The sequence below is a fragment of the Abrus precatorius genome, unplaced genomic scaffold (assembly GCF_003935025.1).
Source record: "Abrus precatorius isolate BTA unplaced genomic scaffold, Abrus_2018 Scaffold10, whole genome shotgun sequence".
In the NCBI taxonomy this organism is placed as follows: Eukaryota; Viridiplantae; Streptophyta; class Magnoliopsida; order Fabales; family Fabaceae; genus Abrus; species Abrus precatorius.
Genome location: NW_020874292.1, coordinates 28,258,780 through 28,273,827, shown reverse-complemented (window position 1 = coordinate 28,273,827; position 15,048 = coordinate 28,258,780). Strand labels below are relative to the sequence as shown.

Sequence of the window (15,048 nt, the reverse complement as noted above, 5' to 3'; positions counted from 1 at the left end):
TCGTACATGCTCGCGGGTAAACTATATTATAATATTAACGTCCACGCATATATATATATTTGATTAAGTAACAGCATGGACTAAAATCAAATTTTACCCTACTCAGAAACAATGGAATTAAATGCAAATCTGTAATTTGAGTAGCGAAGGATGGATTGCCTTGCAAGTATTTATAAAGTACCTTATTCTTGGGTTGGTTCGCTTTAACATATTCATCTCACGTAAAGCCAAAGCTTATAAACAAAACACAAGCACAAAGAAGATGAGCTACTTTCGTCATTGCCATACCCTCGTGATGCTGCTTCTCTGCTTAGTCTTTTTGCTTGCATCTCCTGCGTTTGGACAGGACAACTTGACATTCAAGTTATCTAGCAAAGATGACATGGTTCAAATGGCTGGCTATGGAGAGGAGAAGCTATCTACAGTCCTTGTGACAGGCTCAGTTTATTGTGAAGCTAGTTTCCATGGTCGAGCGGACCATTCTCAGGAATGGCCAATACGAGGTATATGAATAGTTTTGAACTAATACTCTAGCTCGTTCCTTTTAAATATGCTATATTCATAAACTAACAACCATACCACTAATCATAAGCTGGCCTGTTTTATTGAGTAAATCAAACTAAGAAGTAGAATGCAAACTCAATTAGCTAAGCTAGCCAAAGCATCTGTTGCCAAATTAAGACAGACATTAGTGTTTCAAAACCGAAGATTTACAGCTGTTTGGTGCTCAATTGTTTAATTTGGTGAAAAAGGTGGCTCTCACGTTTTGGGAAAAATTCTAATTTGGAAAAGAAAAACATTGTTTCAAACTTACTGACATTATCGATTGTACAATGACAAGGAAAGATATGGAAAGAAAATACAACGAAAATGGTTCCAAATCTCCGGCCAAATTATACGTCAATTATGTAATTATACATATATATAATAACAAAAAAAGATAGAAACAACCAATTTTATGTTTTGCGACGATTATAATTGAATTTGCACTTTCTAATTATTCTATTATTTAGTGATTGTTGATTCAAAAGGAATGCAGAAGCCCGTATCTACAAAATCGATCCCTAGATATATGCTGCGAACATATAATATTAATTACCACACCTAAAACTAATATGATATTTTTTGTATACTTTACACCCCTCTTTTTCTTTCTTTTCTTTTCTTTTCTTTCCATCATATCTATCAGTTTATCTCTCTTATTTTCTTATTGCTCTCTTTCTGCCCACAGGTGTATTCACACCTCCGAGGTGTGAATCCATCTTTATCAAATACTAAAAATGGTTCATAAACATAATCAACCTGTAAAACACATGCACTCATAACATTTAAGTTGACAACCAAGGAAGGTCCCCAGCATAGCAGCTGAGGTATAATAGCTTCCACCAAGACTCTAGTTACACTATTAAAAAAGCAAGCAAAAGCTGAATATCTGATTGCAGTTCTTGAAACATGACACCAGTTGCAGCAATGTTTTCGTCTTGAATTTCCAAAATTCATGAAATTTCCTTTGCTTACAAATTTGATTAATTTCAATATTCATACAGGAGTTTTGGCTTCTGTCAACTGCAAAAGTCATGCTACCAAAAGAAAAAGAAAAAGTAAATCAATGGTAGCAAGAGGAGTTACTGATGAGTTTGGAGATTTCATCATCGAACTCCCTTCCCACCTTCATGCTATTTCCAACTTGGAAAACATATGCAGAGTGAAAATTCTTCGAATTCCCAAAGGATCACCATGCTGGCCAGCGCATGTCAAAAGACACAAGGGACTCAAGTTGCTGTTCTCTGGGAATGGCATCCGCACTTACAATGCTGGAAACATAAGGTTCCCGCATTCAATGTCTGAGGCAACAAGGGAGCGGGGAATAAGAGATTATTATACACCACATACATAGGCCATAGGATTTCATAATTACTTTTATAAAGAGAATTGTGGCTAATTTGGATGGTTCTTTTAGTCACAGCATTGAGTTGTATGGGTCTTAAACATTTCCCTACAAAAAATACAGAACTATGAACAGTCTGTAAAAGATGTAGGTGAAACTGCGGGAGTGAGTGACACAGATGTGTTCTGTATAAATACCGCTAGAATTTGGTCATCTAGAAAGCTAAGGTTGATCCCAGAAGCGTTCAATGACTATTATCATACAACTGAGATGTTAATGAATGTATTTAAGAATTTGGGCTTGATCAATTTTATATTCTAGAAACCAAAACATTGCCTCATACAAAATTCACCACAGAATGATTCCACCAATAATTACCTGAATGAAGCAAACAATAGATCACCTTACATGCGTATTTGCAGCTAAGCTGATTAAACAGAGATCCGTGAAGCACAGTCACATAAACTTGGATGCCAGATACTAAAAGTAACATCTAGAATTCAGGACTTTTGCACATCTTTCTGATCAGTTTCAGAGGCTAGGTATTTTGCAACATCAGCACAACAAGTAAGCTTATCTGCCTTCTCATCAGGGATGTCAACTGAAAATTCTTCTTCAAGGGCCATAATCAGTTCCACCCGATCCAAGCTATCAAGGTTCAAGTCTTTTTGAAAATCAGCTGTGTCAGTAACCTACAAAATGGTCAATTAGAATAGAATTGTAGAACAATGTTATCCCTCAACACAAAGAAAATTCAGCAATATTTTGAACTCTTCCATATATTACTAGTAAAAACAGAGACATGGATTGTAAATGTAAATCTCATAGTGACCATTAATTTAATACCTTTGAGGCATCGATTTTATCGTACTTCTTGGCCAGTGCAATTACTTGGTCCAGTATTAGATCAGAACTGGCAGCTTTTGAAGAGCACCAGCATCTCAATTGTGCATGCACACTCTCATCCCCAGCCAACAACCATCTTTCGGTTGACCTCCTCAAATTCACACGAGTCAAGATAGATTTCTTAATGCTTTGCATGTTCAAGTCTGCAAATGATCCAAGCACTATTTCAAAGTTATCCAAGTTGGGTTAGTTTCAGAACACAGAAGAGGGGTTATGGAAGAGTGAAACTGTGAAAGTGAGGATAATAAAGGATTTTTCCTCCTTTCTCTCATTCAAAACAGTTTGTCAATTCTTCCTCACAGTTAAAAATTAAAATAGTTAGTTGAAGCTAAGAAATCACTAAGGTACATACCAGTATAAGCAATAAACATTGCATAAAACAAAATCGTATGGCCCATAAAAATCAATAAAAAAAGAAATATATGGTAAAAAAATTTTTCACAGAAAAACAACTAACCGATCGAAAATAAATAAATAAATAAATAAACCTAAGCCACGGTCTAGCGAGCAATAAGGATCCTAGCTAGACATAAGTTAAAACTAGAAAGGTCTCAACTTTCAGATGCCAACAACACCACTAGTAAGGTCTCTTGTCAAACTAGAAATCACTCATTAGTGAGAACCAATTCAAGATTACACAAAGAAAGGTGCTTGTCCTTATTTCCTTGGCATCAGGAACTGTATTACATTCCATCAAGATCAAGGTAGATATGAAACTCCTTCATCATTACAAAAGTAAGGACAAGGTAATTGTAACGAGCGTGTCACGGTTACGTCAACACGTTTCCATTTAAGTGTTGTCTTGAAAGAGAGAGATTAAAAACAATTAAACACATACATCTGAAATGTGATATCATGTTTCCATAAAAGAAACTTGGATTGGCTAAACCTACTTGTAGCAATGATCAAATAGCAACAAATAAAATGGAAAGGAGGAGTGGTGGAGTGCAATCAAGGTTCAAAGAGGGAGAGACAGAAGTGGGCACTCACGAGATTTGGCGCAGTGACTGGGATTTGGTCAGATATGCCGACAAATGAACCGGTCGGGTAGGTGTTTGATATATTGCCTCAGAGAGAGTCAGAACTCAATGGGGGTAAGTGGTGAGGCACTCCTTTTCTCTACTTCACTATCATGCTCCTGTAATGTAGCATCTAGGTTTTATTTAAATTTACCCGAAAAAATGAAAGTAGCGAATATTTTTAAAATAATAAAAATTAAAGTATATTGTACGATTATTTTTTTAATTTAGTAGATTTTATATTTTTTTAAAAAATAGGTTATAAAAATTCAAAATAAAAATTAAAAATTACAAAAAATATTAAATATAAAAAGATAATAACTTGAAGAAAAAAAACTTCATTTAATATAACTGTTAAAAACATTCGCGTTTCAAATAAAGACTTCGTGTTTAATATATAGACGTAGATTTATATATTTTGGTTTAGCATAAACATAATCAAATTGGAATATTTACTTAATGTTTGTTTGAAAATACTTAACAGATCATCTGAAAAACTTTTTGAGCCTAATAGATCAACTTTTTTTCACAGTCAAAATAGACTTATCTATTTAAGTAAATATAAACAAATGTAGAATTGCAAGTACTACTACTAATATTATTATTGTTGTTGTTTAAAAATTTAAGTTTGTAAACTAACTTATAGGTTTAGATCTTTTAGAAGTAATTTTTGTATTTATTTAAAATATTTTTTTTATAAATTAAGTTATTAAGTTAGGTTAAACTTAAGAAAAATACAAATCGACATTTAAAAATTGATTTATATAAAGTAAAAAAGTTTGACTTGAGCCTTAACTCTAAGAATTATCTATATAAAGTAAAAAAATAAAATAAAATCTTTTTATCAATTTTTTTAACTATGAAAAAAACCATTTATTAATATGTACGATGATTATTTATATTAAAACAAATTAAAATATATTTTACTTATCTCTAAAAAATGAATAATGTAATTTTTTAAAAGTATAAAATTTTGAACTTTTTTTAGAAGACAATCTCTCTAAATTTAATAAAATAGACATAATATACTTACCACCTTAATTTAGAAACACTTAAGTGAGTTAGCTTATAAAAATTTATTTTTGTAAAACTTAAAATATGAAAATGAATTTTGACTTATTAGTCTACATAACTTATATAAGTTAAACAAGTTGAATTTTAGATTTTCATGTTAACTTGTATTAAAAAATAACATTAATTTTTTAACAAAATATCAAACCTTATCATACTGAATAAAGTTAATTACATAAATTGCACAGTATTATTGAACTTGATTAAATTAATATTTAATATTTAATTTTTCAATTTAAACTACAAATATTTTCTATTAAAAGTAATTATATTCAAATTGGTTCAAATTAATATATGCAGTACAATTATTTCTTTAGTATTTAATGTAATTACACTAATTAAGACTCAAATTTAAAATATGGTAAACTGAAATAATTTCTTGTTAGTTATTTTACATGTTTTATAGTTAAATCAATATTTTAAAATAAAAAAATAAAAATATATATAAGCGAGTGAACCCATTTAGCTAGAGACTTATGCAATTTTCTTAAATATATACTCATCTAAATGTTACTCAAGATCAAGCTATACAATTTAATTTTTTATAATACTCTTATTATTAATTTAATTATTGAATAACAAAAAAGACATTTTGAAAATATTCAGGCATAAGTAAAGAAGAAAATTGATGGAAGGAATGAATTATTAAGATTGAAGAAGAAGGAAAGTGGTTTAATTAAATGGGAGAAGGTAGTCGCAATCAGAAAAATAAAAAAAGGAAAAAGAGAAGGGGGCGATGATAACGGGTGCCCTTTCTCTCACGCTCACTCAGTGGTGGCGTACTGCCATGGGAAGAGAAAGAAGCACAGAACAGAACAGAACAGAACACGTTGAAACTCGGGAGTGGAAGAAACGACCTCGTTCAAGAATATGATGACGTGACCACAACCACTCTCTCCTATATAATCATCTCTTTCCCCCTCTCATTTCGTTTTACTCTCTCTCTCTCTCTCTCTCCCATTTGCTTCAGGAATCGTATTTTAATTCTAAACCCATTGCACTCTCCCCTCTTTCTCTCTCTCTCTCTATTACCAAACATGGGCAACGTCAATGCAAGAGATGATGTCAACGGTACTCCATCAGGAACTGAAGAAGAAGACGAGGAAGAAGAAGAAGAAGAAGAAGAAAGAGACACCGTCACCGATTGCATGTCTTCTCAGCAGAACCCTCGCTATCCTGCGCCTTCTAACTTGATCGCTCATTCCCCCCCTCCTAGCCCTAGAGCTACTCATTCCCCCTTCATGTTCGCCCCTCAAGTAATTCATCATTTTATCTCAAATCTCCCTTTCACTTTTTTTTTTTTTCAATATTTTCTGTCTGTGACCACACACTGCATTCGTTTTTAATTTGAATCTGTTGCCTCACAAACAACCCCTGCTGCACGCTAGTTGTTTGATGCAAGTCCATAACGTAGATTATCTTTGTTTTGCTTACCTAATGGTTTTGCAAATTGGATTATTCAATCAGCATGTGACTGGGAACCAATTTGCTTACGGTTTAGGACACTGGAGAATACTAAATGGACGTTTGAGGGTTAACGGTGTTTTTTTTTTTTTATAAATTATATTAGATGTGCGATTTGGTCTCACTTAAGCTTGGTTCTGAAATTTTGTTGTTTGGGGTTTTTGTTTCTTGGGTGTTAGCTGTTTTAAGTACTGTTTTTGTGGGTTCTCTGTTTTTCATCGGTTGTCAGTCATTTCCTTTTCTGTGTGTTTAGGTCCCAGTGGTTCCGTTACAAAGACCTGACGAGATGCATGCTCCAAGTCATTCCTGGATGCAAACTACCTCAGGATATGAGGACATGTACAGTGAACTAGGAATTCCAACGATGATTACTTGGAGTTATGATGGGAAAGAAGTAGCTGTGGAGGGATCATGGGATAATTGGAAAGCAAGGTATGGTCAATTTAGGATGCTTTTAGTTTTTTGTTGGTTTTTTGTTTTCATTTTTAGTGGATATATATTCGCTAATAATCATAAAATTGTCTCTCTTTTTTTGTTTTCCTCATTTCCTTTGCGTGTTCTTGAAAGCTGGAATTAAAGTAAAAACAAAGAATTATTAGTGAAAACATATCAACTGAAAACGAAAACAAAAAGCAAATCAAATACTCTCTAAGGTCTTCTTTATTTGTCTTAGGTTGCTATGACTGTTGCTTAGATTCTAATATTCCTTGTTCATCAGAATGCCCTTGCAGAGATCAGGGAAGGACTTCACAATAATGAAGGTACTGCCATCTGGTGTATACCAATTTAGATTTATCGTAGATGGACAGTGGAGGTGCGCACCTGACTTGCCTTGGGCTAAAGATGATGCTGGGAATGCTTACAACATTCTGGACTTACAGGTACTATTTTGTTGACATATTTATCTTGTGATCCAAATTGACAGTGATGATGATTTATGCATACTTATCTGATAATAGTTTTTCAAGTAGAAAAAAAAAAGGATGATGCTGTCAATTGCTAAGTTATTTTTAGGAATTCTAGCTTTGCAACATGATCAGGGACTTTTGCATAAAATGAAGTCTGTATGAGTAAATTCTTAAGGACCAATTATTTTCCAGCTACTTGGGATAGATTTTAATTTTCTCCTTTCAGGTGTCATTTTTTTTACCTCGAAGGTGAAACTCATTTTAAGTATAAGATACCCCTTCCCTTGCATTCAATTCTCTCCTCAGGATGTCTTTCCATTTTTTTTTTTTGTCATGCTTTTGGTCAAATTCCCTTCTGTTCTGGCAAGAACTCTGTTTCATCATGTATGATCCTGAAATCATTTGAACATCACTTTGTGGCCAAGTAGCTCTCCCCTTTGCTTTTTTAGATAATCATCCTTAGTGTGCATGCCTTTGTAAATGTTGTTACAGATCAGCTTATCCAAGTTTTTGGCTCATTTTATTGCCACAGAGCTTCATGCTTATAAAATTTTATCATGACACTCTAGTTAACGTATATTGTGATCAGTATAAACCAATTCCTGAACAGGGGATGGGAGAATGATGGTAAATTTGATTTCATTCATTCATTGCATATCTGATAGGACTAAAACTGATGTCTGTTTTGAGAGTTGTACTGCTAGAAGGAATTGACTTCTATATTGAGACTAAATATTTAATATATTATATACAGGATTATGTTCCTGAAGACATTGGAAGCATTTCTAGTTTTGAACCTCCTAAATCACCGGAATCTAGTTATAACAACTTACAACTCAGTTCTGAAGATTATGCAAAGGAGCCGCCATTGGTTCCTCCTTTCTTGCAAATGACACTTCTTAATGTTCCTTCAGCAAATATGGAAATCCAGCCTCTTATATCCAGACCTCAGCATGTAGTGCTCAATCATCTTTACATGCAGAAAGGAAAAAGCAGCCCTTCAGTGGTCGCACTTGGTACAACTCATCGATTTCTAGCCAAATACGTGACTGTGGTGCTGTACAAGTCTTTGTAGAGGTAAACATAAATGACATGGAGTGTGTAGCCTTAAGGCCTTTTATTAGTTAATATAGCATCGAGCAGTACGGTTATAAGTGAGAAATTCTAAGCTGCATAAGGATCATTACATGAAAGTCAAGATTGTGGTACATATAATGCAGTTGCTTGATGACCATTCATCATGCAATTCTGTTTCCATTCTTACATCATCGGATGATGCTATTCTCTAGGAATTTTGATTAATCCACACTAAAATAAAAGGGGAGTGAAAAAGGTAATTTCATGATATTTGTTGGCTTAACCTCTTTTACAGTTCATATCCACCATATTCTCTGTGTGTATGTGTGTGTATCACATATATGTTTGTATATAGTTGATTTATTACTGGATTTATAGTTTTAACAGTTTGGGTTAATAAAAATATAATATTCATAAAAAAAATATTGAATACTGTGTGCGCCAAGGCATACACCTAGAAGGCTAAAATATGTGGATCCCATCATACAAACAATTATTTTTCCGAAATCATCAATCTTCTGGGTTTCAGAATATGTTTTGTTGTGATTCAATTCCATGAATTATACCCTAAAAGTTATGTTCCTATTTCAAATTGCAAAAGATTCAATGAACTCCGTGGTAACTTCAATTGTACCCTTCAGATTAGATCCTTTCTCTCTCAGGCACACACCCACGCCAGCGCGCACATTGGTGTCGTAGACAAAGATATTTGAGACTGGCTTAATATAACTTGTAAAATTTCAAGCTAAAAATTCAATCGCATAAGGGTAACATTGTCATTTTGTAAAAGAGCTTCAAAGTTGTTCCCGAGTGCACTCAGATTGGTGAATGGTCCTGCCTCGTTTTAGAATAGGGGTCGCAGCATTCAGCTATAGGCACTGTTTGATCCAATGGATTGTGTAAAGTTGAATTATATTCCCATTAAAACGAATGATTAAATTTCGCAAATATAATAACGGAGTCTATGACGCCACCAAAAAAAGAAAAAAAAAAAAATCGTGTATGTCTATGTCATAGCGTTTCTGTTTCTTTGCCACCTCAAAAAAGCAGTTCACCCCAGCTTCCCAAGAATAAAGTGCTCCTGATTCGCCTTTTTAATTTTATGCATCCATTTATATGTCCCCTTCGCTATCCTAGACGTCCCATTACTTCAGAGATGGACAGATTGCATGCATCCTATTCCTTTTGGAATTAGATTCCAAGTTACTACTTTGCATGATTCCCTTTCTGCAAAACTGATAATGTTGCAACCAATATGTGGCTCTGGTTTATATTTAAAATGAATAAATATTATATCTTTCTGTGAAATCAACAATTCTCTTATTATTTTATAATCATAAAAAGTATTCAATACTTTTTTTATTCAGTATGTAGGAGGATTAGCAAAACGTTGTAAGAGAATTTAAAATTTAATTTAAAGTTGGATTTTCTGTAAGGTATTATATTTACTTTCAGTACCAGATAACTACATATCTGTTATAAGGCATTTAAGAATTTCTTTAAAAGGAAAGACTCAAATACAGATTTCGTAAAATAATTTTGTAGTATATATATATTTTCATCATATCAACCATTCTATTTTACACTTTCCTGTCTTCTCTTTTTATTTCTTTTTTTGTTGTACAAAGATTGTACACACGTAATTTCTCAATAAAGAATGGCTAAGCTAAGCAGTCGGTTAATAATTGAGCCCCACCTTACCCACAAGAAATTCGTATATAGGACAACCTTCAACCTTGGTTCCTTGTGCGGTTGGGCAAGAAGCCGAATGGCAATGGTCCAATTCAGTTCCCCACAACTTCAAATTATGACCTGCATTTTAAGTTGAATTCAACCAGTGAAATTTTATAATATTTTGCATTTTTTTTAAAAAAAAAACTGAGAAGCTAATACATTGATTGAAGGCCATAATGACTTGTGGTTTCTGTTAATTACAAGTAATACTTTCGTAAAGTTTGGCTTGAAGTGGCAGCTTCGCAGTAAATTTTATCATAACATGACTTGAGATTATCAATGTCAACAAATTATCGATACAGAAGTTGTAGGCCAAAGTTCAGGACACACATAAGTGATTCTGGCCATCCTTTGGCAAGAAAATGCGTTGAAAGGTCATAAAACACAAAGAAATAAAGCATCCAGCTCTATGGGATGGGATGCCGTGGAATGCATGAACCCTTAAAATAACCACTACGCATTTTATTCAATGCTCACCAACAACGCAGCACATAAAATTGCTTCAGTTGATCAGCTACTAAAATTCGGAGTTAATACAAATATATGATCTACATTACAGTGCAGGCATTTGGGTTCTCATCACTGAATATCTGAGGAGCATAAGCATAAGCATAGTCAACGTAGTATCTTGATGGCCAGTATTCGCTCCGCTTGATATCTGTTTTAGTATTATCATCATCACCATCCTCTCCCTTGTTTTCTTCTCCTTCTTTGTTCTCTTCTTCTTCTTTCTCTTCCTGTTTCTCCTCTTCTTTCTTCTCTTCTTCCTTGTTTTCCTTTTCTTCCTCCTTCACAATTGAAGCTTGCTTTTTTGTCCTCTTGTACACATAATCAACAAGCTTTTCTGGGTCAATCACACCTTTTACTATGACTTGATCATTTCCCAAGTTTGTTTCCACTGATTCTACTCCTGCTTATTATTATTAATAATTAATACATGTTTGCATGTCATAAATTGCTCATAAGTTCAATATAAAAGCACGTTTTATATGCCAAAATATCTTTTTATTTTATTAAAGACAAGATGTAGTTGAAGTTATACCCTACCAAAAATAAAGGTCGAAACCATGAATCGACTATATATATTATAATATTTCAGCATCACGTGGCACGAACCCCCCCGCCCCACCACACACACAATCAGCATCGAATTAGAAAATATATTTTACGCAGTTAAGGTGTATGACATGTGCTTAATTTATAATCCTTGAGATCCAATTGAAATCAACGATAAATCACAACTTTTTTTGGGGTCAAAAGGTTGCATGAAAAACCTTGAAAGCTCGTACACTTTCTCTGAAAGAACGGGATTAGCGCCACAGGTTATGATTCTTACACTATGAATACAAGAAAAATCAGTAAATTATATGCTCCTCATGAACCTAGGTTTTAATTACGTACAAAGAGAATTTAGTTTGAGTTTCGCTAAAAAAAAACCTGAATATTATTGATCTTTCCGTTAAATATGCATAAAATTTACCCAACAATAAAAAGGGAAATGATGTCTAAGAAAGTGTTATAATAATGTTGCTCTTGCATTCTAAATTTATTCGCATGTCTTTTGATTTAAGGACTCGAAGACAAGGACGTAAAAACATCTAAGTTTTGTTTAATATCGTTTTACAATATTTTTACTTTATAGAAAAGTATTGAATAAAAAAAAAAATTTAACATCTTAAAATCAAACATAAAAGCCATTGATACTTTCTTCATTTTAAAAAATGTTTCTAATCATTATGAAATTCGGTGCTAAGCTTCAAAAGAATGAGTAAGTAAAACGGAACAAGACTTATTTTAAATATATGTATGGTCAAAGATAGCGGGTGATCTAAAACGGGTTTATAGAGTGCGCACGAATAAATGAGAGAGTTCGCAGAAGCAATCAATAAGAAGAGAGAGAGCATGAATCTTTGTACCCTGAATCTTGCGGATTCGCTTCTGTATAACTTGAGCACATGCTTCACAATGCATCCGAACGTTAAGGACTACTGTTACCACAGGAGGGGGCTGACAAAACAATTGAAATGACCATGAGACATGCATCTAACATTGATTCAACAATATGTAAAAATATTAGTTTAGCCATAATTAAAGCATATAACATTCATAGTGTCGGTTTGAATACAAGAATAATGTGCAAAAGAAGCAAAGAAATAACACTATTTAAAAATAAAATAAAAAACCTTCTGTTCCTGCAATAGACTAAAAATAGGAAACACTGGTTACTGTTGATTGGTTCATGAGTTAAAGTAATTTCACCTTAATTTATTTCATCTTGATAGTTTATATAGTAGTTGTTGGTTGTGACTACCCATTTAAGTGGCTGAAATTAAAAAAGAGGCCTCTAAGTGCTCCTACTACTTTGTATTTTCATAGATTCAGATACGGCCCACATGGGTTTTTCAATTATACGCATAGTCAAGGGACCAAAAATTACATTTTCCAACTCAAAAAGCAGTTAGTTGAGGAGATGGCACCTGTTGTTTGAACCTCCCCACGTACCCACTTCACATGGTTGGTTTGTACCTTAAAATTGTGAAATGTGTGGCATGTATGGTGTTATCAGCTCCAAATTTTACAGGGTGGGGCACGGTAAAATTAGAGCGTATATAATGAGCCCGTGACTGTGACCCTGCAAGCTACATGTCAAGCTGCAAAAGGGAGTGGGGTCAACCCCTCTTAATTGTCACCACCATTGCCCTCGTTACATGTGCCTTGTGGGAGAGGGGCATCATTTTGCTGACTTTGTTTCGTTATTTTCATCCTAACGTAGTATCCATCCACCGTAGAAACAACAGGAACAAGAAACCAAAACAGGAATTAAGACTATGCAAATTAGCTCCTGTCTGAGTTTTTCACATTTTCACAGGACAATCATGTTGGTCAAAGATAGCTTACAATCCTAATTCATAGTAAGGTTGAAATAAACGTAGAGTTTGAAATTTTGAACCCAATGACACCAGGAGTTAGAAGGTTTGCTTAGGAGAATTAATGATTGGAAAAAATACTAATAACACATTATTTTGAAAACTCTTTTTATGATTAGTATATTTTCTAAAATGTTAATTTACTTGTTTTGTAAATTAGTTAATAAATGTATCAAAAAATATATTTTAAAAGTGTATGGTTAATATTTCTGTACTTCTTTACTACAAGGTTTTGTCACGCTTAATTAATCTCTGAGTATGTTGTACTAAGACAACAAAACAAAAGGAAATGTCATGTCTAATTTGGAAATTAATGGAGATAAGCCAAGGGAGAACGACTTATTACCTCCTCTTTTTTCTCCTCTGGCTGAGGTTCTTTGATTTCTTCCTTTTTCTCCTCTGGAGGTTTTGGCAAAGGTGAAATGAGCTCCACTTTCTTACCACTTTTCTTTTGTAGTCTTTCACGCACCTTTATGGGGTTTGCTGCCTTTCCTTTTACTACCACTTTGCTTGTCTTGCTATCTGCAGTCACCTCCTCCACTCCTGTCTCACAAAAATATATTAGAAGTGAAATTTTGTTAATAATTTTTTATTATTGACCTTTTCCACCCCCTGTGCCTTTATCTGGTAAACATGAATGCAATGATGAACTTTTGTCTCTTATTTGAATGGACGTGTAAAATTACCTGTAAAGGTTGAGAATAATATATATCTGACAAATTATTTCATCATGACATGTATGTTGTGAAATCCAAAATCAACATGGATAATAGATCCCTCTAACAAGGAAAGAGGGAAAAAAAGAGAGTAAAAGTACATGATGAACATGATTGTTGCATCAATGGTATATTCACCACATTCCAGCAGAAACTCCTTGAATTATCCTCTGATTGCATTCATGGATTTATATTAATTAGAATTAATGACTTAATCAGAATTAATATGGCTTAGAACATGAAATTGAAGTAAAATGACCTTCAAATCCTTTCAATGCTTTTGCAACTTTCCTTGCACAGGCTTCACAATGCATATCAACCTTGAGTACTATCTCTGGAGACTCTTCATCCTTTTTCTCTTCTTCCTTCTTTTCCTCGGTGGTTTCTTCCTTCTTTCCTTCTTCCTTGTTCTCCTTTAACAGCAAACAGAACATTAACTAAATATTAAACATACACAACAAAGATGAAATAAAATTACAAATCTCCATTTGATGTGTGACTTAAATAAAGATACCACATCATATATAGAAAAGATCATAAAATTAGTTAGGGATATGATCCCAGTCCTATTGCAGTTAGTTTCAAAGCAAAAGTTGTCAATAACAGGAAAAAGTTAAATTGATTAATAACAAAAATAGAAAAGAGTCTGTGTAGAGAACCCTTACTTCACCCATTTCTGTGGCAATGTATTGGAGCTAGCAGTTGCAAAATGATGATACTCTATGCTTTCTCTCTCTTAAATATTTGTGTGAGAGATGGAAAAGAAGAGGGCATTAAATTGACGTGGGGATTCTGAAAATCTGAGGTGGACCGTTTAATGCAGAATAGATATACGTAACACCATATGGCTGAGTCATCATCTCAAAAGCTACGTACCCTCATTTCTTTGTATTTTACTATTAGTCATAGACTTTGGAATCTCTAATTATTTTCAACCTCACTGCCTAGTGGGTGGACCGATTTAGGAGGTGGAAACTCTTGCATTTTTTTTTAAAAATTACAAAATTTAAACACAGAACGTTAATTAGTAGTTAATACGAATCAAACTATGTGATTAACAAGTTTCAACCTTCATTTTCTGTCTTAATGACCTTGACTGTATGCCCTAGCATGGATACTTCTGCTCCCTAACATTATGGCTATTCAATGAACGTTAACTATTATGAGTTTTATTTAAAGTTGTTTATGGTTTTTATGTTAATTCATTAAAGATTTTGTTAACTTAAACTTTTAAAATTAAGTTCAAATATCTAAAAATAATAGTTTTTATTATAAAAGAATATATTCATCGTATTAAAATTGATAAATATTTTTTTATAAAGTTTTATTATTATTAGT

At 33.3% G+C, this 15,048-nt stretch overlaps 4 protein-coding genes across 4 annotated transcripts; 2 read left to right on the top strand and 2 right to left on the bottom strand.

Moving 5' to 3' along the window:
- The first annotated feature begins 262 nt into the window (after nucleotides 1-262).
- Nucleotides 263-1,897, top strand: LOC113852775. The gene is made up of 2 exons (XM_027483145.1): nucleotides 263-503; nucleotides 1,548-1,897. The coding sequence occupies exons 1-2, from the start codon at nucleotides 263-265 to the stop codon at nucleotides 1,895-1,897; spliced, it is 591 nt and encodes a 196-aa protein (XP_027338946.1).
- Nucleotides 1,305-3,928, bottom strand: LOC113852776 (acyl carrier protein 3, mitochondrial). The gene is made up of 3 exons (XM_027483146.1): nucleotides 3,785-3,928; nucleotides 2,735-2,937; nucleotides 1,305-2,580 (listed from the first exon to the last, which is right to left on the bottom strand). The coding sequence occupies exons 2-3, from the start codon at nucleotides 2,927-2,929 to the stop codon at nucleotides 2,389-2,391; spliced, it is 387 nt and encodes a 128-aa protein (XP_027338947.1). The 5' UTR covers nucleotides 2,930-2,937; nucleotides 3,785-3,928; the 3' UTR covers nucleotides 1,305-2,388.
- Nucleotides 3,929-5,645: 1,717 nt separating this feature from the next.
- LOC113852428 (SNF1-related protein kinase regulatory subunit beta-2-like) lies at nucleotides 5,646-8,587 on the top strand. The gene is made up of 4 exons (XM_027482692.1): nucleotides 5,646-6,140; nucleotides 6,602-6,780; nucleotides 7,067-7,229; nucleotides 8,011-8,587. The coding sequence occupies exons 1-4, from the start codon at nucleotides 5,922-5,924 to the stop codon at nucleotides 8,329-8,331; spliced, it is 882 nt and encodes a 293-aa protein (XP_027338493.1). The 5' UTR covers nucleotides 5,646-5,921; the 3' UTR covers nucleotides 8,332-8,587.
- A 2,028-nt stretch (nucleotides 8,588-10,615) lies between these two features.
- LOC113873468 (heavy metal-associated isoprenylated plant protein 7-like) lies at nucleotides 10,616-14,384 on the bottom strand. Its single transcript, XM_027511601.1, has 5 exons — nucleotides 14,376-14,384; nucleotides 13,970-14,123; nucleotides 13,341-13,537; nucleotides 11,984-12,074; nucleotides 10,616-10,977 (listed from the first exon to the last, which is right to left on the bottom strand). The coding sequence occupies exons 1-5, from the start codon at nucleotides 14,382-14,384 to the stop codon at nucleotides 10,616-10,618; spliced, it is 813 nt and encodes a 270-aa protein (XP_027367402.1).
- Nucleotides 14,385-15,048: the final 664 nt, after the last annotated feature.